Genomic DNA, 26,753 nt, shown 5'->3' with positions numbered 1-26,753 from the left:
TTTTTCTTAGACATCTAGAGAGCACCACATTAGCCAGCCCTGGTTTATTTGTTTATTTCAGCAATTTGTATACCACTTAATTGCCAGGAGTTGGAATAGATGATCCTTTGGGTCCCTTCCAGCTATACATTTCTACAAATTACAGGTGTTGTACAATAAACAGAGAAAATCAGAAATGATTTTAAATGCCTGCTGGAATTTTTAAAAGGCAGCTTTTGAAGACAGTGGGGGCTGTCTAATCTCAGACAGAAGGTTCACAAAATGTGGTTTCCGCAGTAATGAATGCCTGGTGACTGGCTGGATCTGTCAGTTGTAGATGATGACTGACTACAGTTTCTATCATCCCTGCCCCTGTGTTACGTGGAGGTGATGGGAGCTATGGCCCAAAAACATCTGGAGCTCCCCATGTTCGTAATCCCCGTCGTAAGCTCTCGGAGGCAGGTGGAACCTCTGTGTGCAGGGGCAGTCTAGCTGAGCACCAGGTGCAGCAAGCGGCAGGTGGGAGTGTGAATGTTCTGCTTCTGGTGTCCTCTTATCCGCTGGCTCCTTCTGGGAAATTTGGGAGCTGTATGGGACTGACTTCTGGTCTGATCCAGCAGAGCTGTCCCGATATCTGAGCTCCTGATTCTTATTCCGCCTGTTTGCAGACCGTTCTGGCTGGTGGCAGGGCCGCATCCGTGGCAAAGAAGGTTTGTTCCCGGGGAACTACGTGGAGAAAATCTGAAGCGGGCAGACGACTCTCAGCGTTCCCTTCCTAGACTGCCCCCCTCCACCAGCTGCTGTGGACTTTGCAGGCTAGAGAAGGAACTTTGGCCAGCAAAAAGAGCTGCTTCGTGGCTTGGGAGACACCTGCCTTTCTCTGTTCCATTGCACAAGAACAAGGGGTGTGTGTGTTTATTTTATATATATAAATGGCTGCCTTTGAAAGCCATGACAATGCCAGCATGGCTGAACTTTGAAATCAAGAACAGGGTGGGAAAGCACAGGCCTCCTTTTTTACCCCTCCAGTGGAAGGCGTTTTGTCCGTGAAAACGGGCAGGTTTTTGTTTTTAAGCTTCCAAGCAAGAAAGCCTGTTGTCGCAGGGGGAGCGGTTTGCATTCTGCATATGCACCATGACCGTACGGGAGTCACAGGAGCTCCCTGCAGAATCCTGCTGAGGCCAAGCAAGCGCTGGCATTTAAGCAGGAGCGGGACCACAGAACCTGCGTGCGAAATAAATTATGTGATCAGGAACCCTTTTCTGTAAATGGGTTTTATTTGATGAAAATGTGGGTCGCTGTATCCTGCCTAATTTCTCAGCAAAGGCCCTGCCCTACCCCCCTGCAGTGCAGTCCCCACACATTTCCCAAACGGGGGCAGGGGGGGGGGAGTGTGTGGAATGGGGGGGGGGGATTTCATTGCTTCTACTTTGGGAACCAGAGCAGGTAATCTGGGATTACAAATTCCAAGAAGCTTTGGAGGATAAATTGCGAAAGCTTCTTGGAAAGACACGTTGCCAAAGGGCTCCTGCACCTTTTAACAGCCGAGGAAGAAATTTTCAGCAGGTGTGGCGTGAAGCGGGGACTGCATAGGCTGGAATTACCTGTTCTAAAAGTGCAGGAATGCCGTCATGTTTTTGTTCCCATCTGGCTACCTTCGAAGGATCTTAGAATTGGGAGTTGCAAGGTCTGGAATGGCTTTGTGGTTGCAGTTTGCAGTGCTCAAAGTTGTAGAGAAAGGAAGTCTATGAGTTACATTTATTCGTTTATCTACATTAATGTTTGCTCTCTTTGGCCAAAATGGTTCCCGGGGCAGCTTACGTATGATCCATAAAAGCAAGGCAGCTATGCATGAGGGGGTCTACCTGGGACTTCTGTTTTCAGAGGCTGTGTGTGGAGGATCCTGGAGTGTGCGTGTGTGTCTGCAGTTGCCCTCCTGCCCTGCTGATGGGCACATGGCAGGGGTTTCTCTGGCCACTGTGGCAAACAGGGAAGTGCACTTGATGGAGGTTTGATGTGATCCAGAAGGACTCCTTAAGTGGAAAAAGAGAGGGGGTGCATACCGGGAGCAAATACCTTCACTGGGACCATCATTGGGTCACCCCAAATTCACCATCAGATCACATAGCATGTCCATGGCTACAGCCTGCACCAAAAAAAAATCACGCACCCACTGTTTCGTGGGGCCGCAATGGCGCAAAAACGTGGTTACAAAGCACGGATCCACATGAATTCTCAGGATTTTTGCATTGGGCTACCCCAAACTCACCGTCAAACCACATGTCTGTGGTCACAGCATGAACCACAAAAATCATACATCCACTGTTTCGTTCAGAATATTATTTTTCCTGTTTCCCTCCTCTAAAAACTAGGTGCGTCTTATGGTCAGGTGCATCTTACGGAGCGAAAAATACAGTAATCACAGACAGGACAAAATCATGGATTGGAGGGAGCAATGGGGTCCCTCAAGAGATTTTGCCCACTAAGAAGTCTCTTGGCTCTGTTTTTCCCTTGTTGGAAAATAAAGCCATTAGTTTGAGTGAGCCTTAAATAATAAAATACTTCCTACCCCAGACAGGAGGACACACTCAGAGGCAAGAGGCCCACAAACGGCGCCGCATGTTGGAAACCCTCCGCAAAGCCCGCTCGGGTGCCACACGGACGTTCTCAGTGAGCCAGGTTTAGCTCCAAATTACACGTTTCCTTTTTGAGACTTCCTTCCACTTCAGGACAGGGTTTATTACTCAGCCGAAGCCACAAAAGATGAGCTGGGTTAGTTCACAGGGGGAAGAAGGTGGTGCAAAGGTATCGTTTTTCAGTCCTGGCCCGTTTGCAGCCGCCCTGGGATGGCGAAGATGTGTATTGCCTCTGAACTGTCACTTCCAGATTTCCAAATTATTGCTTGCAAATTTTTGCTGAGACGCAGGGACTTTAAAGAAATTTCTTTTGCAAAACGGTAACTGGCACCACAGCCTCATGGAAAACAATGACAGGATATTTCTTTCTTGCCCCCTCCCTCTGTGGAAGGAAGGAGCAAAGGTAAAATCAAAGCAGCAGGGATTAATTTCAATTAAGACCAGGTCTGGAGAGGGGTTAAACCACTAGAAGTTTTTAATTGCATTATCAGTACAGTGAAAGGAGTTAACCTGAGAGACTTTTTCAGTGACCAATTTTTTTTTTAATGTAGCATAATATTCAGTTCACAGTCGTGACCCCCCCGAACCTCCCATGACCCTCCGTAATTTTTCACCTGCTAGAAAACAAATATACAGAATTCAGAGTCTTCTTTTTTTGTTTTTTGTTTTTTAAAAAGCCCACAAGATATACCTAAAGGCACTGAAGTGCGTGCAAGGTAAGGTAAGAAAAGAAAGGAAAGGGGGGGCGGTTAGGTTTGGAAGTCAATCTTCAATAATTACAAAGCAATCGATTCTCTTCCGTAGCCCCTAAAATGGTAAGAAAGTTCTATGAAACATCATTTACACTTTCAGCTTTTTTTTTAAAAAACATCTTTTTTCTTTAAATTAAAAAGGGGGGGGCAAGATGAGTTAAGTAGGTGTTTAACAGAGATAAGAAGTTGCCTAAAATAAATGAACACGTTTTACTTAGGAGGAGGAGGAGTGGGACAGGGGGAGAACCATCAGGGGCTTCGGGTGAAAAGTTAGGAAGCTGAGTTCATCATACAAGATTCATGAGAAGGAACTAAACAGTACTGATCCTCATCACCCTCAATTCTGCTCTGGTGAAGAATCTCATTTCCAAAAAGCATCCCCACATAATGGTAGAGTGGATATGATTATTTTTTTAAAGGCATTATGAGGACTGCAATCACATAGCTGATGTTACAGAAGTTCTGTAGGGGGGCGAAATGTGAATTTATTGTATGGCTCCCTCTCCAGCCCTTATATTGGATCTTCACTGCATTTCCCAAGCTGGACTTGAGGAGGAGACAAATAAGACAGAACAGAATCCCTGCTGGGGTGGAAATCCCACCTCTCAAATCTGCACCCAGCAGGATTGTGCAAAGTACCACTGACTATCTGGGGCTTTGAGCGTGCAGCTGTTGCACCACAGACGACCCACACCCTCTTACTCACTTTGCTAACCGCTCAGCCTCTCTTGCTTGGCATGTTTACTAGGAAGTAGGATCCCAATGGGTACAGGAAGACTGACTTACATGCAGATTCAGGAGTGGGGTTGAGACCCATTGCGGAAGGTTGCCCAAACCAGTTTTGGTGCTAAGGGAGAAAAAGGCATTAAAAGCAGATGGTGGCAGAGAGGGCGAGGGGAGCATTTGAACTCAGATCCGTAGGTCACAACAGCAGAGTGCTCTGCTCATCCTGCCCACAGAATCTACAACTCCACTGCCAAAGGAGGAGGAGGAGACGACGGGGAGAACCAGATGGAGCCCAGTTCTACGAAGAGCCATATTTCCTTCTTAAGCAAGTGTGAACACAGTAATGAAAAGCATCCATTTCTCTGGCCTACGCTCTTGCCTGTGATGCGTTACGGTTGGGATTAAAAAAGTTAAAACGGTCTAAAGATCGGAAACGTAACTTTCAGCCACCCCCAGGAATGGAAAGCTGGTGGCCCTCCAGATATTTAGCTATGCAGCTTACTCTCTGAATAACCCTATGGCCAAAAGGCGACAGAGGCCTAAGGCAGGCAGATGTTGTGAACTACAACTCCCATCAGCCCCCAGCCATCTGGAGGGCACAAGGTTGGCAAAGGTTGTTTTAGAGCAGTGTTTACCCAAGTGTGGTACCTGCCCCCCAACAGGGGTATGTGAAAGGGTTTCAAAGGGTACAGAGATTTTTTTTTCTTTTACTTTAGCACAGGCTTTTTTTTTAAGCTGCAAAAAAACAATTCAAAGATTAAAAACTTTATTATTAAAACTACACCCAAATTATCTTCACCCGAGAAGGGGCAAGCCAGGAAAACTAAACTCTCAGGAGGGGAGTGCGGTTATTTTAATTTTGCGAAACAGTGATCTAGACAGGCCACAGTCAACTCCTCCTCCCTACTCTAACCATTTGACAATTTAGGGCCTCCCTCTTTTCTATCTCTCCCCAAAACGAATTTTAACGGATGTGCAAACTAATATTTTCAGAAACAGGACATTACAACACTCATTACCTTTTTCGTTTTTCTTTTTAGTTAAAAAAAAAAGTGTATGTTAACAGATTTGTTTAAAGGACACACGCTGGGTTAATAAGCATTAGTGACGAGTCAAAGACAAATAAAGAAAATCCAAGTTACTAAAATAATCACTTGTGCACATTATTTTTTTTAAAAAGAGATCTACGAGACTCCCTTCCACGGTTTCCTTTTAGACAAAGCACAAAAGTCCCCCCTCACACACCTTTACACATGATCTGATTGTGGGAGGGGTTTTTTTAAAGCACAGAACCTGCCGCTTCCCAAACCTTTGTTGAAATATGAAGCTAGAGGCTCAACGTTTGTTAGAATAAAGAGGCAGCATTGTATGCTGTTTTCTTGGTCACAAAACCTTGGAATGATCATCTACAGAAGGGACTTCATTCTGGATGGGGAGGGTGAGGGCAGAGACTCAAGATCATGATTAATTGCTAAATCAGCATGATATAGACAAACACCCCCTTTGGCAGTGAAGTTTGTCAACACATGATTAACGCAGCTGATCCAACCGCCAGGGGAGGCTGGCATACCATTAAGTGTCAACAGAGAGGATGGAGAGGTGTGTTATATATTTGCACAAAGGTTTGATTTGTTTGTTTTAAACACGGGTCATTGACCTTAATCAAGAGATTGACTGGACTGTCCATCGTAAAATTCTCTCCTGAGAGAGTCCCACTGAAATTGGACACAAGCAGTGGAAGACCACAGGCCCAAAACGTCCCAGCGGATTGAGGACGGGGTCAAGCGATGCCTTCCTAACCCTTTTGCAATTAAGGGCAGGAATGTGGCACCAGCATTTTATGCAAGGGGGCGGGGGGAGACGTGTGCAAGCGTTTGAATCCCCCAGCCGTAGCTGAAAAAGTTACAGCTGTGTCCCTCCACCTGGGTAGGTCTGTTGCTAATCAGACATGTATCTGGTCACTACAGCTGCCTTTTCGTTTTCTGTTAAGGGGAGGGTGGAAGCAATATTAACCATCCCCCTCTGTCTCCCGTCCACACCTCCCCATCAATGGATTTTCCTGGCCACCAAATATTAGGAAGTTATCGCTGTGGATACACACACCCGTTTTGAACCCACTGGAGGTCCCCACCACCACCCTTCAGCTGACACACAAAGACACAGAGCCTCATCTGCCTCCTAACCCCCGATTTCATTCTCCGTTCAACCCCTTGGGAAAAGCTGGAAGAGGTGGCACGTAGTTTGGCAGGTAGGTTTGGGATGCAGGGGGCAATGGCTGCTGACCGAGTGCCCATTGTAACAGCGATGGAGAATCCTCTGCCCTCCCCAAACGCTGCTGGACTCCCAATTCCCAGCAGCCAACATGCCCAGTGCACAGGGCTGACGGGAGTTGCAAGACTGGAGCCCCAGATAACCCCCATTCCTGGTCTGGATTCTCATCCACACAACACACACTGTGAGCCAAACACCAATAACGCTGGGGGTTATGTGTGTTTGGTTTGCTTTCTAAAACTCTGCCCCTTGGAATGGCTTGGAAAGGGTAGCGCTAGAGTACGAAAAAAGGAGTCAGTATTACGATGAGCAGCGAAGGAGGGCGGAGGGGAACGCCGTGCTTCGGAGAGGCGGAAGAGTCGACCCATGATTCCGACTGAGAAAGGCAAGGGGAGGACAGAGGCACTAACCTGTAGCTAATTGCGACTTCCCGTCCTGCAGCGGCGAACATGATTTTAAAAAAAGAAATGACGACAAAACAGGAAAGGTGGAGCTGAAACGAATCCCTCTTTTCGAGGAGGGAAGAGAAGAACTAAAACCCAGGAAGCTTTTGGAAATCCTGGAGGGGAGAAAAGAGGGTGGTGGAAAGAGTGGGAGGGGGCAAAATCAGAGGGGAGGGAGGGTGGCGGTGGCAGCACTGAGGGGGCAACGCAACGGGGTCATGTACTGGGATGGGTTAGTGCCCCTGTGCAGGGAGGAGGAAGAGGAAAGGAAGAGGAGGAGCATCGCGAGGCTTCGCCTGCCTTTTCCAGTGACCAGCAAGCAAAGCTGACAAGAAGATCTTCCCAGCAAGGGCAAGGCAGGCACCCCTGCGTACAGCAGCTTTAATCCGCTGGGGCTCAGGGTCCTATTCCTCAGCATCACCAGATGTAATGCTTCTTCCTTGCCTTCTGCCCCATGGTATAACCCCAGACTGAAGGAGTTTTAAAAAAAACAGCAACAAGACACCCCACAACCGAGGTTCCAAGCCAACAGCAGAGACAGCTGCTTATAAATAAGGCTCCTTGCCGCCCCCCTTCACAATCACAGCTTATTAAGAAGTGAGGCATTTGGGGGGGGGGTTCACCACTGCTCCCACCCAGACCTCGGGGCGCTGATCAACCTCCGACCGCTGTCCCTGGGTGGCAGAGGGGCAAGGCAGAGCCTCCCGTGCACACGCTCCTGCTCCCCCCCCCAAACTAGTTCTCTGCCCCCACGTTCTGCCGGGCTTTGATGAAGGCCATTCCGTGGGTGCGGAAGTGAGTCTTGAGGTTGAGCTGGGTGTCGAAGCCCTTGCCGCAGACGGTGCAGGAAAGCTTCCCCTCTTCGGCTGGCGGGGAGCCTTCCTCGGCGTCGCCCCCCCGGGGGCTGGAGCCCCCCGCATCGCCCGACCCCCGCTTCTTCTTGTGGGTGATGAAGCGGTGGCGGTTGAGGGAGACCTGAGAGGTGAAGCAGAGCCCGCACTCGCGACACTGGTGGGCGCTCTCCCCTGTCCTGTGCTGGGGGATGTGCTCCTGGAAGTCGGCCGCCGAACACGCCACGTAGCCGCACTTGCGGCAGTGGAACTTCCGGTCGCCCCTGGGGGTCTTCGAAGGCGGGGTGGTGCTGTCCGGCTCCTCGCTGCACGAGTCCCCTTCGTCAGAGAGCTTCCGCTTCCGGCCAGACGCCTGGGGGGGAGGGGAGTGGAAGTCTTTATTTTTATATATACAGTGGTACCTCGGGTTACATACGCTTCAGGTTACATACGCTTCAGGTTACAGACTCCGCTAACCCAGAAATAGTACCTCGGGTTAAGAACTTTGCTTCAGGATGAGAACAGAAATTGTGCTCCGGCGGCAGTGGGAGGCCCCATTAGCTAAAGTGGTGCTTCAGATTAAGAACAGTTTCAGGTTAAGAACAGACCTCCAGAACGAATTAAGTACTTAACCTGAGGTCCCACTGTATACCATATTTTCCGCTCCATAAGACACATTTTTTTCTTCCTAAAAAGTAAGGGGAAATGTTTGTGCGTCTTATGGAGTGAATGCATGGTCCCTGGAGCCAAATTGCCCAGGGGCGAAAAGCAGATCATGCCTTTTTTTTTTTTTTTTTTGAAAGAGGGAAGTGGGTGTTGAAACAAAACCGCTGATCGTTTGCCGATCGGGGAGAGAGATAAGGGACCCTAGAGATAAAGGAGGCTGCCTGGGAGGGAGGAGGTAAAGACAGCAAACTTGCAAAGCGGGGAAACAGGAAGACTAAAGCAATGAGGAGAGAAATTAGAAGAAAAGGAGGAGCAAAAAACTGTTCCAGCTAAGGAAAAGACACTAAGGCAAACAAGAGGGAAGGGAGTGTTGAAAGGAAACAGCTGATCGATGGGATCAGAAGAGAGATAAGTGATGCTAATGGAGGCTGCCTGGGAGGGAGGGAAGTAAAAGCCCATGGATCCTTAGGATTTTTGCATTGGGTCATCCGAAATTCACCATCAGATCACATGTCTGTGGCCACAGCATGAACCACAAAAATCACACATCCACTGCTTCGTTCAGAATATTTTTTTTCTTGTTTTCCTCCTCTAAAAACTAGGTGCATCTTATGGTCAGGTGCGTCTTATGGAGCGAAAAATATGGGGTGTATGTGTGTATATATACACACACACACAGAGATGATAGATAGATAGATAGATGATAGATAGATAGATAGATAGATAGATAGATAGATAGGCTTGGTGTCTAGCATGCCGTAGGGCTGATCCTGCTAGCCATGCAAGCAAGAATAACATTATGAGCATCTTTGCGGATAAAAACCAAGAGGCAGCGGAATGGTTCTAGTCCTCAGGGCTGAGCAAAGGGGTGGTGGGGTACACCTGGGGAGGTGTGTGACAAAGATTCTGGATGCAGAGAGGAACTGAACCCTACTGGGCAGTACAATCCTGACCAGGTGCAACAGCAGGGATCATAGAGTTTGTAAATTAAGAGTTAACTCTGTTGTCAGAATGGCAGCCCATGGTCCGTGTAGCTCAGCACTGCCTGCAGTGAGCGGCAGTGGCTCTCCAGATTTTCAGACAGGGAGTGTCCCCTGCATGCCAGGCAAGGGCTCAGTCACGGAAGAATCCACCCTCCCTCAAAAGAAAAGCAAGATTCTAGTCCTCATGCAGGGAAATAGCAACATGGGAAGTGGTTTTGCATCGAGTCTGACATTTGCCACCCCCTGTACCTGCGAGTTCCTGGCACCCATGCGGGTGATCAGCACCTCTTGGCTGCGGGTCTCGTCGGTCACCTTGATGCCATGACGCACCTCGATGTGTTTCTCCAGGATGAGGCGGCTGCTGAAAGTCCGCTTGCCTTCCGTGCAGTACCTGGGGTAGGAGGAGGAAAGGGGGAGCAGTGAGAAGCCAGTAGAGACGGTGTCCCGGCCTGGAAAGAGAAGGGACGTGGGTTTATATCTTGATTTTATTCTGTGAAGCACCCTGAGCCCCTCGGGCATAGGGTGCTATATAAATTCAATAAATAAAAATAAAAATAACAGACAGAAGGCTGTTCTGGACAGCGGTGGCTGCATTACAAAGTGCTTCAGAAGTAGGCTGGGAAGAGAAGTGCAAAGCTCAGAGTGCAGATGAGGAGCTTCTGTTCCCCTTACAAAATCTAGATCTGTAAGTTCATTGGGGCAGGGCCTGGCACTCTCAGCATCATCTCTCACCCCACTGCTGCCCACTGTGTGTTCTGTACTTTTCGTCAGGACTTCTGTGACAAACGTAGCTGAGGGCATTTCACAATTCTGCACAAGTTATGGGATTCACCTTGGGGTGCTGAGAAGTCTTGAATTGCTTCCAAAACAAGTTTATTGTCTTCAGGATGTGGTGGGGATATCTCCAGCAGTCTCCACTCTACCCCTTCCCTGTTCTGTCAACCCTTGACAAAAATTACCTTGAAATCATCTAAAATCTTACCACCAGGGCAGCTGAATCAATTCCACAGAAGCAAACATAAACACATACTGCCTGATTTTGCAGCAGAGGGCGCAACACACCCACAGGAAAGATGGAGTGCGTGGACACACACACACACACACACACACACACACACACACTCTATGTGCTGCCTGACTCGCCAGCCAGCCCAGAGGCCAGGAGGATGGGCTCCTTCCATACCGGCAGGGGTAGACACGTTTGATGCCCTCGTGGTTCACACGGACGTGTCTCCGGAGGCTGGGGTAGGAGCAGAAGGATCTCTCGCACAGGTGGCAGGGGAACTTCTTTACGCACTGTGGGGTGGAGGTGGGGGGCAGGGGGCCACAGAGAAGAGAAGCCACAGAAAGAAACTCCGGTCAAAATAAGTGCAAACGTCACCACCAGCACCTCTGCCCCAAAGCCCAACCCCTCAAGTCCTCTAAACCCAGCATCCGCAAGGGCAATCTTTTTTGCTGCAATTCTCCCCTCTGCTTCCATCCCACTCCCTGTAAGCTCTTGGAGGGGCAGAGACCTGCCTCGTACCTGATTCAGTACCATGCAAAGGGAAAGAGGGGAGTTGTGATCCTTTTGAGGTATCCCCCAGCCCCAGGCCAAATTCTGTGCAACTGCCATAAAACCTAGGGAACAGGCTGTACTACCAAAATGATTAAGGTTTTAAATGACAATTTTAGGTTATATTTTAGCGATCAAGATTTAATATATATTTTTAACTGCCGCTATATCTGAATTGTCTGTTATATCCAACTGCATTTCAATGTATTCCTGTTGTGTTTTATGATTTTCCTGATATTGTAAGTGAGCTGGAACTGGTCTGTGACCATAATAATAAAATTCTATCCCCAAGCCCCTTCATTTTCCTCCTGTGTCTTTTGAGTTTTAGATTGTAAGCCTCCTCGGGGCAGAGACCTGTTCCTCTGTTCTTAGCAGAGCACACAGAGGGGCATGACATTATAGGAACGAATGAGTTTCCTCGGCCATGAAATTCTGTCCCTTCTGACTCGCAGGTGCCACTCAAGGTACTCCCTGTGCCTTTTAAAACCAGAGATGCTGGTGACGATCTCCCTACCCTTGCTATCATCCCACTGCCGCCTGCCGCTCCTCCCTCACCTTCCCGTGAATCTTCTTCATGTGCAGGACATACTCGTCCCTCTCCGGGAACCAGGAGTGGCAGATCCCGCAGGTGCAGCCGTTGCTCCGGGAGCGCCCTCCGCCCTCCGACTTGCGCTGGAAGCGGCCTCGCTTGCTCTTCCGCAGCTCCGGGGAGCTGGGCGGCTCCTCGTCTTCTGAAGAGGACGACGATGACTCCGAGAGCTTGGAGACGGGCGGCGGGGGCTCCTCTTCGGCCGGCTCCTGCTTGGGGGTGAGCGGGGCAGCAACTGGCTTCTTGGCGGGGTCCTCTTTGGGTTTCTGGGGCTGGTGGGTGCTCTGGCACCGGGAGGGAAGGAGAAGCAAAAGGTTCAGAGAAGGGCAACAAAAACCACCGAGGGGTGGAGCGGATCCCCTATGAAGAATGGTGGCAGCTTCTGAGGACTTTTCAGTTTGGAGTCAAGGCGAGTTAAGGGGCAAAAGGATAAAGATTTATAAAATCATGTACGGCATAGAGAAAGTCTTTCCTCCCTCTCTCCTAATACTAGACCTCAGGAACGTCCAGTGAAGCTGAACGTTGGAAGATTCAGGATAGTCAAAAGAAAATTATTCACAGAGCACATAGTTAAAGTCAGGAGGCCGTGATGGCCACTGACGATACGATACAATAATCTTTATTGTCATTGTCCCATACAGAACAACGAAACTGAAAAATCTACATAAGACATTCAAAACCCAACAAACTTGCTATCCCAACTATCCCAACCTGGTTAGCCACTAAAACTCTGATACTCCATTTTTAAATACAATATACTCCCGTACAGACTCCTTACAATGCATTTAAAACCAAAATCACATTTGGATAGAAACTGTTTCTCAGGCGGCTAGTCCTAGTCTTTATAACCCTGTACCTTCTTCCAGAAGGCAGAAGCTGAAATAGATCATATCCGGGTTGCGTACTATCCCGCACTATCTCTGCAGCTTTCTTATGGCACCTGGAAGCATAGATGTGATCCAAGGTGGGCAGAGTGCACCCAATTATTCTCTCGGCAGTCTTTACAACATGGATGGCTTCAAAAGAGGATTAGGCAAATTCATGGAGGAGAAGGGTATCAACGGTTACTAATCATGCTGACTGTTCTCTGCCCCCATGGTTAGAGACAGAAATCCCACTTGTTGTAAACTACAGGAGAGGGGAGGGCGCTCTTGTGGTTGAATCCTGTTTGTGTGTTCCCCGCAGGCATCTAGTTGGCTACTGTGAGAACGGGTTGCTGGACTAGACAAGCCACTGGCCTGATCCAGCAGGCTCTTCTTACGGTCTTAAGAGAAGGTGGCTGGACTGGTCAACACCATTTCCCAGCTTCACTTCATGGCTGGGCAGCAGGCGAATGGAGGGGCTCTTTGCATGCAAGGCAGACCCCCTGCCAGCTGCACCCCTTCCCCAAAGTTAAGTCTCTCTTCTGAGATCTGAGCAGCTCTTGCTCACTCTTCCAACCTTATCTTTGTAAACAAGAGGACCAGTAATTTCCCTCTCTCTCTTTTTAATGAAAGCTGCAGTGCTTGGGAGCCAGGATTTTGCAGCCAGTGGCCGTAAGGATTAGAAGGAATGAAATGTATGGTTCTCAGGAGCCTGAAAACAGTATCATATTCCTTTTCTGTGCTGTTGCTGTGGTATACTGCAACACACATGCAGTTCCTGCCTAGAGTGCTATTCCCCAGAGCAGAGGTCGGCAAAAAAATTTTGGGCCAGTCCACTGTCCCTCAGAACTTGTGGCAGGCCAGAGAAGCGGCGCAGGGGTGGGGCTGGAAGAAGAAGCGAGGTGGGCAAGTTCTCCTCCTCTCCACCCTCCACCTCCAGCCGCTGTGCTTACCTTCCCTGGGGCTGCCACCGCCGCCGCCACCACCGCTGCTGCTTCTCGTGGGCAGGCAGAGGGAGCTCATCCGCTCCACTCTGTGGCCTACAGGAGTACCAGGGTGGTAGTGGCAGAGGGAAGATGAGCAGTGCGAAAGGGCTGGCTCCAGAGAGGGGCTGCTTAAAATGGTGCTCAGCCAGCTCCCTTCCTCCTCTAGGCAGGGAGAAGCCAGGAGGAAGGAGGGAGGAGGCGCTGCTGCGGGTGTGTGTGTGGTGTGAAATGGAATGGAATGGCACAGGGGGAAAAAGGGGCAGCCCGAATGACCAGAATCCCCACGCTGATCCACTGACAGTCCGTGGGCCAGATCCTGAAGGCAATTGGGCCTGATCCGGCCCGTGGACCTTAGTTTGCCGACCCCTGTCCTAGAGGGATGAAATCATTTCCTTCTCCCTGTTGGATTGATGGCTCATGCTACCCATTCCCAAAGTAAGTGAAAACATCAAAGGTGGAACTAGACTAGGTGTGGGGGAAAAGGAAGTGAGAAATTACCGATTTCCCCTGTGTCCCCCCCCCCCGCCAACTCTTCCCCCTTCTGCCCCACAAGGCCACTCACCTTCAGGTGCTCCAGCATCGTACGCTTCTGGGCGAAAAGAAGAGGGCAGTCGGGGCACTTGAAGACGCTGACCCTCTGGTTGAGCAGGTGCTGGTCAAAGTGGGAGGAGAGCAAGGGCTTGTGGGTAAAGACCGTGTCGCACATGGCACACTTGAAGATCATCCTGGAGAGGATGAAAGGGACAGGAGGGCTCTCAGGAAGGAACTGACCTGGCTCTGCGGCACCAATGTCTAGGCAACACGATGACCATATACATACGTAATAGAAAATCTTTATAGAATTCCTTCAAATCATAAAACGTTCAAACTGAAATCTTTAGTCTCAAAAACTTTAGTCTCTGAAAAACTTTAAATGAAGCGAGGTACCAAACTTTAAAGCGAGGTACCAAACTTTTATGAAGCATTCTATATCCACCCAGAACGCTGATGAAGAATTCTACGAAACAGTAGTCAATATCCGGTATTACTGTTCAGTGTTGGACATCACTGTTGAATACACAAAGCTTCACAGCTTGTCTTCCACTGTACAAAGTCTGGTACCTCGCTTCACTTAAAGATTTTCAGAGACTTTGAAACTAAAGATTTCATTCTGAACTTTTTATGATGGGAAGGAATTCTATAAAGATTGTCTATCACGTATGTATTGGTCATCGTGTTGCCTAGACGTTGTTTGGATACTTATTGCTGCTCTGCGGCACAGCAGGAATCAGCCGGGGTGCAAGACAAAATAAGAACCCGGGAGGCACCTGCTGGGTCAGGCCAATGACCTGTTCTCACAGCGGCTGAGCAGACGCCTCTTTTGGGAAACCCACAGGCAGGATTCAAGCGGCAGAGCCCTCTTTCCTCCTGCAGCTTCCAGCAACCAGGATTCAGAAGCATCGCTGCCTCAAACTGGGGAGGCAAACGGGTAGCCTCTTCTCAGTGAATTTGTCTAATTCTGTGGGAGGGAGTTCCGTCGTTTTAACTATGCGCTGAAATGAAGCAGTGCTTCCTTTTATCCGTCCTGAATTGGGGTGTAGGACAAGGTGAGGTTCTGGCTAGATGCAAGGCCGGGTTCAGGCTTTGCTCTGAGGAAACCCAGAGCTCTGAAGTCGTTCCAGCAATGGAGAAACTGAAACCGACAAGCCTTTTTATAGGAGTAGCATCCGGCGCAGCCAAATTGTTAGGACCACCTGTGCTTCAATATGCTCTTTTGCTCAAAAGGGGCCTGGGCTTCTTTAGGAGCCTCCCACTCCAGCAGAGGGAAGGAGGCTCAGGGCTTGCACACAAAATGGCAAGGCCACATGTTTGGCCCAGGGCGCCACTGTCCCCACCAACACATCTGGCTGCACTGTCTCTGGGTCTGTGTGCCCTTCCTGCAGGTTAAGAGTCTTTGCCTGTGTCACCGGATGAAGAAAGGTCTGGCTCCTGGTCCCAAACAGGTCGGAGGGGCTGGGGAACGCTTGTTCCTGCGGCTCAGAAGGCCAAGAAGAAGCCCTGCTTCCCCCATGGGAGAGTTTCGTTTTTTGCTTAAACTATTTACTTTGTGCTTTCATCCTGCATTTTTACGTTGAGAACTGCCCTGAGATCTTCAGATGAAAGGAGGTATATAAATTTAATTAATAACAACCACAATAATAATAATAATAATAATGAAATAGACGTGATGGCTCTGCCCTGCCTCCATGGTTGTTTGGTTGTAAGTCACTTTGGGTTGCCTTGGGCAAGATAACGCGACTAACAAATTTAATAAATTAAATTAAATTAAATTAAATTAAATTAAATTAAATTAATGCTTCTGAACACCAACTGCTGCTGTGCTTGGGTCCTGCTTCTGGGCTTCCTATTAGGGCATCTGGTTGGCCATGCTGAGAACAGGATGCTGGACTAGATGGGCCCCTTTCTGGCCTGATCCAGCAGGGGTCTTCTTACATCTTCTTATGTAAAGTCCATCAGCTGGAGGTCCAAAGGCTCCCTCCCCATGATCAAGCCCTCCTTTCGCTCTAGTCATTTTTTTGACAGACACACAGGGTTGTGGCCAACTACCGTATGTCCCACTCACAGTAGAGTTGTGCCCATTAATTTCGGTGGGTCGCCTCTGAGTAGCGCTAGCAGTGGACACAACCCAGACAAACACACACACACACACACACGCCATCTCACTTGGACTGCTGGTTGCTGAAGCCTGGGTGCTGGGTGTAAATATGGGCATGAGCGCTGGGGGCTGACTTGAACGCCATGGGGCAGATGGGGCACTTGTGGAAAACCTCGCAGTGAGACGTCTGGATGTGGGACTTGATGGAGTTCACTCCGCCAAAGACGACCGAGCAGCTCGGGCACCTGAGGACGAGAACCGGGAAGTCTTACTGATCAATACACCTAGCTGCCCATCACTAAAAACATTCCCTGGGCAGCTTACCAAAACAAAACAATGATTAAAACTGCAAAACGTGATCATTAAAATCAACAATAAAGGCATAAAAGGTTGCAGCCGATGCTCTGAGAAGACCCACTGAAATTAATAAATCTAAGACATTGTTATTTATGCATGCCAAATTATATTCATTTTGATTAAACGTTACGGTTAACGTATTACTACTTTTGGGCTGTTCCTGTGTTTTGAACAGCTCTGGGTACCAAATTTGTAGTCTATAAATAAAATAGCAATAACAACCTTCATTAACAACAATGGGTCTCCTCTGCATTGGAAAGACCCCAAAGGAAAATCTTCCTAGCAATAAGAGGGGGCAGCCTGGTTTCAAGACACAGACACACACACAGAGAGAGAAAGAGAGAGAGAGTGAAGGAAAAAGTATTCATTTTTGCTGATGAGACCACACAGAAGGTGGCACGTGAGCCTCTCTGGGGAGGCTGACTGAAAAGGACCTCTCCTTGGGAGCTACCTGCCTTCCTTACTTGGTGGAAATGACCAGAGGAAGCTTTGGAGGGGAAAAGCACGGCCATTCCATTTGACAGTAAAAGTTGGCATCCCAAGTTAAGGACTGGCTGGAAAAAGCCCTCCAAACAGTATCAAAGGTTCTCGCAACCTTCTCCTGCGGCAGGAAAAAGCTCTTAAGAAAACAACCACTTCCAAGGCCATAAACTGGAAAATATGGTGTGGTGGCAGCTGAGCCCCACTTCCTGAGTTCTACCTGGATGTTGGAGAAAGGGAAGAGGCCCATCCTGCCAGGTCCTGAACAGAATAGATGGCCCAGCCTTCCTGCTCCCCCATGACAAAAAGACAGAAGGGCCAGGGGGCACTGAGTGGAGATGATCTGAAGGCAGAGGAGGCCTGGGCCTGGTAAGCGAATGGAAATGAATGATAATACAGTGGTACCTCGGTTTACGAACTTAATCCGTTCCGGAAGTCCGTTCTTAAACAGAATCCAGAAGTCAGTTCTTAAACCGAATCCGTTCTTAAACCGAGGTGCGCTTTCCCTAATGAGGCCTCCCACTGCCGGTGCCCTTCCACCGTTCAGATTCCGTTCATAAACTGAGGCAAAGTTCACAAACCGGAACACTACTTCCGGTTTTGCGGAGTTCATAAACCAAATAGTTCTTAAACAGGACTGTTTATAAACTAAGGTACCACTGTAATAATAATAATTGGTGGCCACTTGGGAACCATATGTACAATGCCACCAGGTTCCATGATGGAAGAAAGGCATGGATAAATAAGTAAGGGGGTGGAGGAAAAAGCCAAAATATCGAGCCAGCATCTTAGGCTCCAACGCCACCCAGACATGGAACATACAATGATCAAAAATAAGAAGCGGGAGCTACAGCAAAGCTTGCTTAATTCTCACATCACCGTTTTGACCTCCACTCCATGGATGCCCTGCTCTGAAATCAGGGGTGAGTGGGAAAAGGGGTCCTGAGTTCAGATTCCTGCTTCAGCGGCCAAATCATTAAAACAGGAATTAACTTTATCCATGTTGGGCGACAGAACTAAAAAAAAGGGGGGGGGGAGGGTCTGCCTTTCGGGTTTCCACTCACACTCAAGACACCCCTACCTGTAGCCTATCCTCCGGGAGAAATGGAGGCAGGCTTCCTTCAGGTGGGCCTCGAAGTTGGCCAAGAGGAAGTTCCCCCCGCACTCGGGGCAGACGTGAGGCGGGCGGTTCTTGTGCATGCGCTGGTGGGCGCCGAAGCTGCACCGGTTGGGCATAATCATGGGGCAGGCGTTGCACACCTTTGGGAAGGAGCAAAAAGAACGATTAATTTACATTGGCAGGCAGGGGGAGGGAGGGAAGGTGTAACGAGTGCTAACTCTGCCACTGGCAAGGAACCGCAGAAACTGTGCCCTGGAATCAGGGCTTTGCCAATGAAAGAATGGCCGCTCGGTGCCAAATCACCTGTTCAATCCTTGTTGCCTCCAGGTAGGTCTAGGATTGCCCTCTGCCCAAAACCCTGCAGAGTAAACCCAGTAAGTGAGGACAATACTCAGCTGAAGTGGGGAGGAAGACTCTCAACCTGACCTACCTCCCGGGGTTGTTGTGAGGACAAGATGGGGGGGGGGGGGAAAGAACCTACATACACCATCTTGAGCTCCTTGGAGGAAAAAGTGGATCCACCCCCATCGTTCTGCCCGGACACTGAGGTCCAGTTCCGAGGGCCTTCTGGTGGTTCCCTCGCTGCGAGAAGCCAAGTTACAGGGAACCAGGCAGAGGGCCTTCTCAGTAGTGGCACCCGCCCTGTGGAACGCCCTCCCACCAGATGTCAAAGAGAAAAACAACTACCTAACTTTTAGAAGACATCTGAAGGCAGCCCTATTTAGGGAAGCTTTTAATGTTTAATAGGTTATTGTATTTTAATATTCTGTTGGAAACAACCCAGAGTGGCTGGGGAAACCCAGCCAGATGGGCAGGGTACAAATAAATTATTATTATTATTATTATTATTATTATTATTATTATTATTATTACTACTACTACTACTACAAGGGCTATTACACGAAAGAGGGAGCAAGCTTGTTTTCTCCTGCTCTAGGGGGCAGGACTCAAACCAATGGCTTCAAGTTGCAAGAAAGGAGATTCTGACTAAAAATTAGGAAGAACTTTCTGACAGTGACAGCTGTTGGACAGTGAAAAGGTCTCCCTTGAAAGTCTCCTTCCTTACAGGTTTTTAAGCTGAGGGTGGGTGGCCATCGCCATGGATGCTTTAGCTGAGATTCCTACATTGCAAGGGGCTGGACTAGATGGGTCCCCCCAACTCTATCATTCTATGAAATGCCAATAATAGGAACAGAATACCACCCTGACAGCGTTCCGAGCGCCCTCACCGTGGAGGCGGAGGCTGTGGCTTGCTGGAAGTGGGCTGCGAGGCCGGCTTTGTCCTTGCAGGGCTCCTTGCACTCCAGGCACTGGCAGGAGTTGGTGGTGGCCTGCTCGGCGCTGCCGTTCAAGGGAAGGACGGGGGGGTCGTGCGTGGCCGCCCCGCTGGCTGTGCCTTCCTGGGCGACGGCGGCCGCGGCGGCCTTGCTGGCGTTCAGGGAGGCCAGAGAGACCAGCGGGGTGATGTCGGGCTGCCCGATCATCTGGTCCAGCGCGATGGGCCGCATGACCAGGTGGGAGCACTGCATGACCAGGCCCTTGTCCTTGTGCTCGCGGGCGTGGAGGAGCAGGCTGCACTTGTTGAAGAAGACCAGGCGCTTGGTGCAGTGGTTGCAGGTCACCTCGATGCGCATGCTGCGCCGGTCGTAGTGTCGCGCCAGGCTTTTCTCCAGGGCGAAGGCGTCTCCGCACTCCAGGCACCGGTACCCGAGCGGCGGGAGGGTCAGGCTGGAGTCTGCCGGGGGGGCCAGGTTGGGCTTGTACATGGGCAGCAGGTTCTTGCTGTTCAGGATCTTGTTGAAGGCCTCCACCAGGCTGGACTGGCTGCGGGAGATGACCGTGCCGGCCACGGTGGGCGAGGACTTCTGCGACTGCTGCATCACCACCACCGTGGTGCCGTTGACCTTCTGGCTGGGTCCGCCCGCCTGGGCCGCCGCCACGACACCAGCCTTGGGGAGGGCCTGCGGCACCAGGCTGACGATGTTCTTGGCCATGGCCTTGCTAGGCAGCACCACTGCCTTCTGCTGGGCCACGCTGGCAGCCATCAGCATGGCGCTGCTGGCGTTCTGGATGGTGGAGACAGGCAGCACCGTCCCTTTGATCTTGGTCCCGTCCCCCAGCTGCACGCTGACTACTTTGGGCCCCTCCACAACCTTCACGGGGCTGGCGGCCACCGTTTTGGGGCTGGGAGGCCCCGCAGCCCCTTCTTCCTTTTCCGCAGAGGCGGGGGGCACGGGGTCCTCGGCGGGAGCGGCCTCTTGCGAGTCGTGGTCCGAAGGCGGCTTGGCGGCTCCCGGCTCCGTGTCGGAGGAGACCCTGGTGACCGTCCTGGTGATGCTTCCGGTCGGAGTCTTGATGGTCTTGATCCTCACTTTCAGGGGCCGCGAAGAATTGGACGAGGGGGAACCAGCACTCTCGTCCTCGTCCTCTTCCTCGCTGGACGCATCTGGCGGGCACTGCACAGGCTTCTCGATGGGCTCCTCCTTCAGGGTCCCGACGCTGGAATGTTTTGGGGAGGTGGAGGGCCCGGGGCTTGCTTCTGCCTCCGGAGGAGGGCTTTTGAACAGTGAGTCCCTGGGGCTGGAGGGAGAGTGCTTGACCTCTGGGGTGCTGTGGGAGCCGACGCAGAGGTTTGCATCTGAGCCCGGCCAGGGTGCTATGGGGGAACCGTCTGTAGGGTAGCAAATAGAACCGGGCTTTGGGCGGCCCAGTGGACTGGCCCCCTGGCAGGGCGTCTCGCAATCGGATTCCTGTTTGATGGCTGGGGGCACCGGGGGAGCAGCAGGGGTTGGAGGGAGGCCCACACCTCCGCCGGCTGGGCATCCTTCAAAGGACTGTGGGAATGTTGGAGGGAGGGGCCCTGTGGCCTCCCCTGCCGACAGCTCATGGCAGGCCAGCGGGGAGACCGAAGGAAGCACGTGGGGCGGGGAGAGGGGCCCCTTCTCCTTGGGCTTGCATTCTCGCGGCTGGTCAATGAGGTTAGCCTCACTGTCCTCAGGAGGGTCAGGGCTGAAATGGGAAAAGATGTCCAGGCTTTTGGCCCCCTTTTCTTTGGGGGTCCAACACTCTCCGTTGGCGGTGGCCACCCCTTCTGTGGGGCGCGTGGGGGAGGAATGGAGCGCCTCGGGGGCAGAGAAGCCGTTCTGCAGCAGGCGCGGCCCGACGACGTGGCTGTCTTTGACGCGTGCGTCCACGGGCTCCAGCTGCTCGGGGCAGACGGTGTTCTTCACTATGACGCTGACCGTGGTGATGTCGGCATGAGGGAGGATGTGTTCAGGGACCACCGCCTCCACAGGGATGGGCTTGATGTGTGCCTCCGCCTCCTCATGGATGGCCTCGTTGGTGTCAATGTCGGGAATGTCAAAAGCCGCCAGGAGGTCGTCAAAATCTGGGGTTTTCATGTCCCCCATGGCGAAGGATTCAGAAAGCTCTGGAAAGCAAGGAGGGAAAGGAAAACAGTTGCTCTTTCGTAGAAAGACAGGTAGCTCTCATGTTCAGAGACTTGGGTCCACCTAGCTCAGTAAAAGGTAAAGGGACCCCTGACCATTAGGTCCAGTCGTGGCCAACTCTGGGGTTGCGGCGCTCATCTCGCTTTACTGGCAGAGGGAGTCGGCGTACAGCTTCCGGGTCACGTGGCTAGCATGACTAAGCCGCTTCTGGCGAACCAGAGCAGCACATGGAAACGCCGTTTACCTTCCCGCCAGAGTGGTACCTATTTATCTACTTGTACTTTGACGTGCTTTCGAACTGCTAGGTGGGCAGGAGCAGGGACCAAGCAACGGGAGCTCACCCCGTCACAGGGATTCAAACCGCCGACCTTCTGATCGGCAAGTCCTAGCTCTGTGGTTTAACCCACAGAGCCACCCGCGTCCCCTATCTAGCTCAGTAGTATTGTCTAAAACATTATTTCCCAAACTTGGGTCTCCAGCTGTTTTTGAACTACAACTCCTTTAAAAAATATATATTTATTTTTTGGTTTTTCAAAGATTTACAGACATACAAATTACAAAAACACAAATCACATATATTTCTAATACACATATAATTGACTTCTCCCCCCCCCCTTTTGTGGTTTCTTTTTACTTTAAATTTTCATACTGCATTTTCCACATCACTCCATCTTTAAGTTATTATTTAGTTCCTCTTAATAAAATATTTAACTGCTTGTTTTACATTAACCCTGCTTAGGAGCTTCTTTGCATACATGTGTTCTTCAAATATTCCATAAATTTCCTCCAATCTTTAAAATCTTCTTCTTCTTCGTTTCTAATTACACCTATTGATCTTGCCATTTCAGCATAATCCATTAATTTAATTAGCCATTCTTCCTTGGTTGCTACTATATCTTCTTTCTATCTCTGGGCAAAAACCATTCTAGCTGTAGTTGTAGCATACATAAACAATTTTTTTTGGTCTTTTGGGATCTCAGTATCTAGAATCCCTAGAAGAAAAGCTTCTGGTTGTTGTTGTGTTGTTGTTTTTTAAAGATCTTATAACATTTTTTCCAATTCCTTATTAATAATTTCCCATAAGGCTTTTCCTTTCTTACAGGAACACCACATATGGCAGGAAGTACCTTCTTTTTCTTTACATTTCCAGCAGGTGTTTGATTTTGATTTATCCGTTTTTGCCAATCTGCTAGGAGTTAAATACCATCCGTACATAATTTTCATGTCATTTTCTTTCAGCGTATAATACGCTGTAAACTTTAGGTCTACATCCCACAACTTCACCCATGCGGCCATTTCAATATTATGGCCTACAGTTCCTATAATCCCTGACCACTGGTCCTGCTAGCTAAGGATGATGGGAGCTGTAGTCCAAAAACAGCTGGAGACCCATGTTTGGGAAACACTGTTTTAAAAGAAAATATTCCATAAGCCGAAAGAATTTCCATTTCTCCAAAAGGAAAAAGGCTTGGGGGGAAATCCTCCATTCAAATGTGTACCCCACCCCACCAGCAAGGTCTTTACATCTTTATCTATGACAAGGCTCCCCATACACAAAATGGGACAATTTAAACATTCCCCACCACTTTGTAACCCACCTGAACACATGAAGTGCCCAGTTCCCAGGCAAATATGGTCCTGGGGAACACACAACGCTAGCCAGATGGGGACACTGAGTCACTCCACTGGCACAGCAACATTTGGCGCCTCTTCCCCTTGAACTTTTTCCATCCCAGTTGGTCACTATAACAACTTGTAACTAAACCAAACTTGCGCCTGAGCTTTTTCCCTCCTCCCTCCCAATCCACTTTTCCTTTTGTGCTGTGACTTTTTACAGATTGTGAGCCTGAGGGAGGGACTGTCTTCACATTGTTGTGTGGGGTTTTGGGGTTGTTGTTTTTTAGTGATTTGTAAACTACTATAGTAAGCTTTTTTGGTTGAAGAGCTGTTTTTTAAAAAACAATTAAGAAGTTTTGAGACAACCCAGTGAATGTTCTAGTTACTCCAAAATTCACTGCCTTCTCTAAGCTGTAATTAAATTGCCTCCTATAGTAGGGTTGGGTAGAACTTGTCAATAATATGCCACTGTTTGAGCATTTTATGTATTTTGCCCACTGATTTTAAATTTTCTGGTTTTAAAATGCTTTTATGGGTTGCATTTTTTCTTGGTCAATTCATTTTGAGAATTTTTCTTTGCATAAAACAACTGATAAATGTAATAAATAGTGACAGTAGTAGATATAATAAGAAATAGCTGAGTATGCATCCGTTTAGGCCTGGATGGGGCACCACCGGAAGAACCACATAAATTGCTCTGAACTGCCTCTTTTCAATAACTATGCAGGATATATTAATTACAAAAAGTACAATAGGCAGATAAACAAAAAGCACTGAGCTTCAGGTACGCCCAGCTTTCAAACTTCCTACACAAAGAAACACCAAATCTGCTTTCTTATTATCTGCGCATGTTCTGTTGAGCCAAATCACAGTGACGCCTGTCCTGTCTCGTGTGGCTGTTATCAGTTTGGCAAAAGTCACCCTTGTGCAGGGACATCCTTGAGTGTGGCATTGAAGAAACTAAAACTAATGAAAGGAAAAAGCTGTGCGCTTGGACATGACCCTTTCGGCGTGTGGAAAGACGCACACATTTTTAAAAATGGCAAGCGGGCAAGTTTCAGAGGCAGAGCTCACGCGTAATGCGTGCCACGGTTTGCTTCATTCAAAACTGCGGTGCGAAGCGACGGTTTGCTTATTATGGCTTACCAAATGTGGCTTATTTGGGGCAAAACATGGCTTGATGGCCGGTTAAAACTTGCTGCTGCTCCCACCGGCTAGGGAAGAGCAGAATAGGCAGTGATCTCAGCGCCCAGGGTAAACCATTAACTCTGGTGAAGTGACAATTGTTCGGCTTTCAAGAGGGAGAGTATTTTGCTTTCAAAGGGAATGAATGGGGCAGGCCCTGAGGGGCTGGTACTTAACCTGAAACTTTTCTTAACCTGAAGCACCAGCTAATGGGGCTTCCTGCTGCTGCCGCGCCGCCGGAGCCCGATTTCTGTTCTTATCCTGAAGCAAAGTTCTTAACCTGAAGCACTATTTCTAGGTTAGCGGAGTGTGTAACCTGAAGCATATGTAACCTGAAGCGTATGTAACCTGAGGTACCACTGTACATTTCTATCCCACCTTTCCTCCGAAGGTGGTGCACACAGCTGCCCACTTTTTTAAAAAATCGTACAACAACCCTGGGAGGTAGAGATGGCAACTTGGCCATGGCCAAATGGCGATTTGAACCCCCATCTCCCAAGTCCTTGGCACCCCCACGCCTGAAGATGTGTTATTGAAGCAAGATACGGTTGCTGACAGAAACCATAGACAGAAACCTCAGAGAAAAAAGCCAGGAATTCAAGATGGAGACGGGCTTGCTCAACCTGATAGCAACCTCGGCACAAAAGCAAGCCAACAAAGGAATGCATCACAAAAGCCTATTTTGCTTCACGCTTTGGTGGGGACCGAGATATTGCTTCGGCGAATAAACAAGCCAATAAATATATTTTTTTATTTAAAAAACCCTCTTTTGTTCCGTGCTTCAGCGACCGAGACACTGAGGAAATCTTTCTCAAGCCAGGAGGCCAGAGAGGTGGCATTTTTGCTGAAGCCCTTTTTAAAATTTTTATTTTAGTTAGTTTCTGGTTTTCTCCAATATGAGGGGTTATTTCAAGAAACAGCTATTTTGAAGAGAAAGGGTGGCAGTTGGGAGACGGCTTTTCCTTTTCCTTTCCTGACCGACAAGATATTTTCTTGCATGTATGTTTTACTTCTGAAGGGAGAGGAGATATCGGCTCAATTTTTCTGTCAGACAAAGCTTTCCCTGGGCATGAACTGGGGAAATGGCCTCCCGGGCCCCCAGACCCGTCTGTCATGGAGGCCAGCTGAAACGGCTGCTTTGCCCATAACTACGTGACACGAAGGGATCAGCTTCTGAGGGGGAGAAAGAAGGGGAGGGAAACGCTTTCAAAAGAGGCCGACAGCCGCGTCTCTTGTTGTCCGAGGCCAGGAGAGCGTGGCTCACGATGAAAGGGAACGGGAGGCCTAGGACAAGGCCCAGACCGGGCCCCGGAGTAGGAAGCCTCTCCCCTCGTGTTGGCTTGCCGCCGGCATGGCAGGGGAAGCTTCCTCTGGGCAGAAATGGAGGAGGAAAGGCTTCTTCAGTGGGTTACGTTGCAGCAAGTCAGGCTGCTGTTAAAAGTGTCGAGGGGAAGAAGGCTGAAGGGAAAAAAGATGGCCGCCCTCCCGCTCCCTGGCCACCCTCCGCTATTTCAGCCTGTCTAAACGGATTTAAAGCAAGCCCTTCTTTTAAACAAAATGTTTTGCTGCCTGAGGAATAGGCCTGGGGTGATTTGGGGGCGCTTCCAGGCAACCTGTTTTATTGAGCATGAGGGTAGTCTCCCTTCCCGCACCGTGACACAGGTTTGTTCACACATGACACAGAACACAGGCGCAAGTCTTTGCATGCGCTTACTGCGTGCACAGCTACACATGAGCACGAAAGCTTATACAGTGGTACCTCTGGTTGCGAATGGGATCCGTTCCGGAGCCCCGTTCGCAACCTGAAAGGAACGCAATCCGTGTCTGCGCACGCGCGGGTCACGATTTGTCGCTTCTGCGCATGACGTCATTTTGCGCATCTGCGCATGTGCAAGTGGCGAAACCCAGAAGTAACCCTTTCCGGTACTTCCAGGTCGCCGTGGGACGCAACCTGAAAAAAACGTATCATGAAGCAAGCGTAACAAGAGGTATGACTGTCCCCAGAACAAACTTAGTTGGTCTCTAAGGTGCTACTGGACAATTTTCAATTTTTAAAAAATTTTTGACTCACAATGCGTTACATGCGAACAACTGTACGAGTGTGCCGGTTGACTCCATGGTACGCAGGCACACTCACTGAATGTGAACATCCCCAGGGAGGCAATCCAACAGGTGAAGCTCACCCCTCTTTGCAACTCTTTTGCATTGGGAAAAGCCGCTCATGGTGAATTTCTTTTTCATAGCTGTTTGAAAGGCTCAGGAATTCTGCCAGGAAGGGGGAAATAAAAGGAGGCAACCCTAGCTGGCCCTGATGGTGTCATTAAAAAAATAAAATAAAATGCAACAAGGTTCAAGATTCCCACAAACACAAAGACTGCTTGATGATAATGACGCCCTCTGTGTCGCAGGGGGTTGGAATAGATGACCCTCGGGATCCCTCCCAACCCAACAATTCTATGATGCAGGGCTAAAGGTAGCCTTTGAATATCCAGTGTCACAGATATGATTTGGTGGGGTCCTTGAGAGAAGTGAGAGGGAGATAAGTTAAAAAGAGCAGCACATCACAAATCTCCCCCTCCAAGATCCATTTCTGACATACCCCAACCTGGAACTGCTAGCCAGCACTCGCAG

The 26,753-nt window shown here is 49.5% G+C and overlaps 2 protein-coding genes across 4 annotated transcripts in view; one reads left to right on the top strand and one right to left on the bottom strand.

Moving 5' to 3' along the window:
* LOC308464887 (unconventional myosin-Ie-like) overlaps positions 1 to 3,839 on the top strand; it is a 54,649-nt gene extending 50,810 nt beyond the window's left edge. For both annotated transcript variants that reach the window (XM_080984546.1, XM_080984547.1), the window contains exon 28: positions 648 to 3,839. In XM_080984546.1, coding sequence (XP_080840672.1) covers positions 648 to 724 — 77 coding nt within the window. In that variant the 3' untranslated portion in view covers positions 725 to 3,839. The remainder of the gene's footprint in view (positions 1 to 647) is intronic.
* The window catches only part of ZNF687 (zinc finger protein 687), a 35,950-nt gene continuing 12,269 nt past the window's right edge, over positions 3,073 to 26,753 (bottom strand). For both annotated transcript variants that reach the window (XM_080984508.1, XM_080984509.1), the window contains exons 2-9: positions 19,101 to 21,301; positions 17,833 to 18,011; positions 15,983 to 16,159; positions 13,842 to 14,004; positions 11,397 to 11,714; positions 10,470 to 10,582; positions 9,536 to 9,677; positions 3,073 to 8,010 (exon numbers count right to left, since the gene is read on the bottom strand). In XM_080984508.1, coding sequence (XP_080840634.1) covers positions 7,543 to 8,010; positions 9,536 to 9,677; positions 10,470 to 10,582; positions 11,397 to 11,714; positions 13,842 to 14,004; positions 15,983 to 16,159; positions 17,833 to 18,011; positions 19,101 to 21,301 — 3,761 coding nt within the window. In that variant the 3' untranslated portion in view covers positions 3,073 to 7,542. The remainder of the gene's footprint in view (positions 8,011 to 9,535; positions 9,678 to 10,469; positions 10,583 to 11,396; positions 11,715 to 13,841; positions 14,005 to 15,982; positions 16,160 to 17,832; positions 18,012 to 19,100; positions 21,302 to 26,753) is intronic.

Source organism: Podarcis pityusensis (genome assembly GCF_964106645.2).
Source record: "Podarcis pityusensis genome assembly, chromosome: 16".
NCBI classification, from domain to species: Eukaryota; Metazoa; Chordata; class Lepidosauria; order Squamata; family Lacertidae; genus Podarcis; species Podarcis pityusensis.
This window is presented reverse-complemented; position numbering and strand designations above follow the sequence as displayed.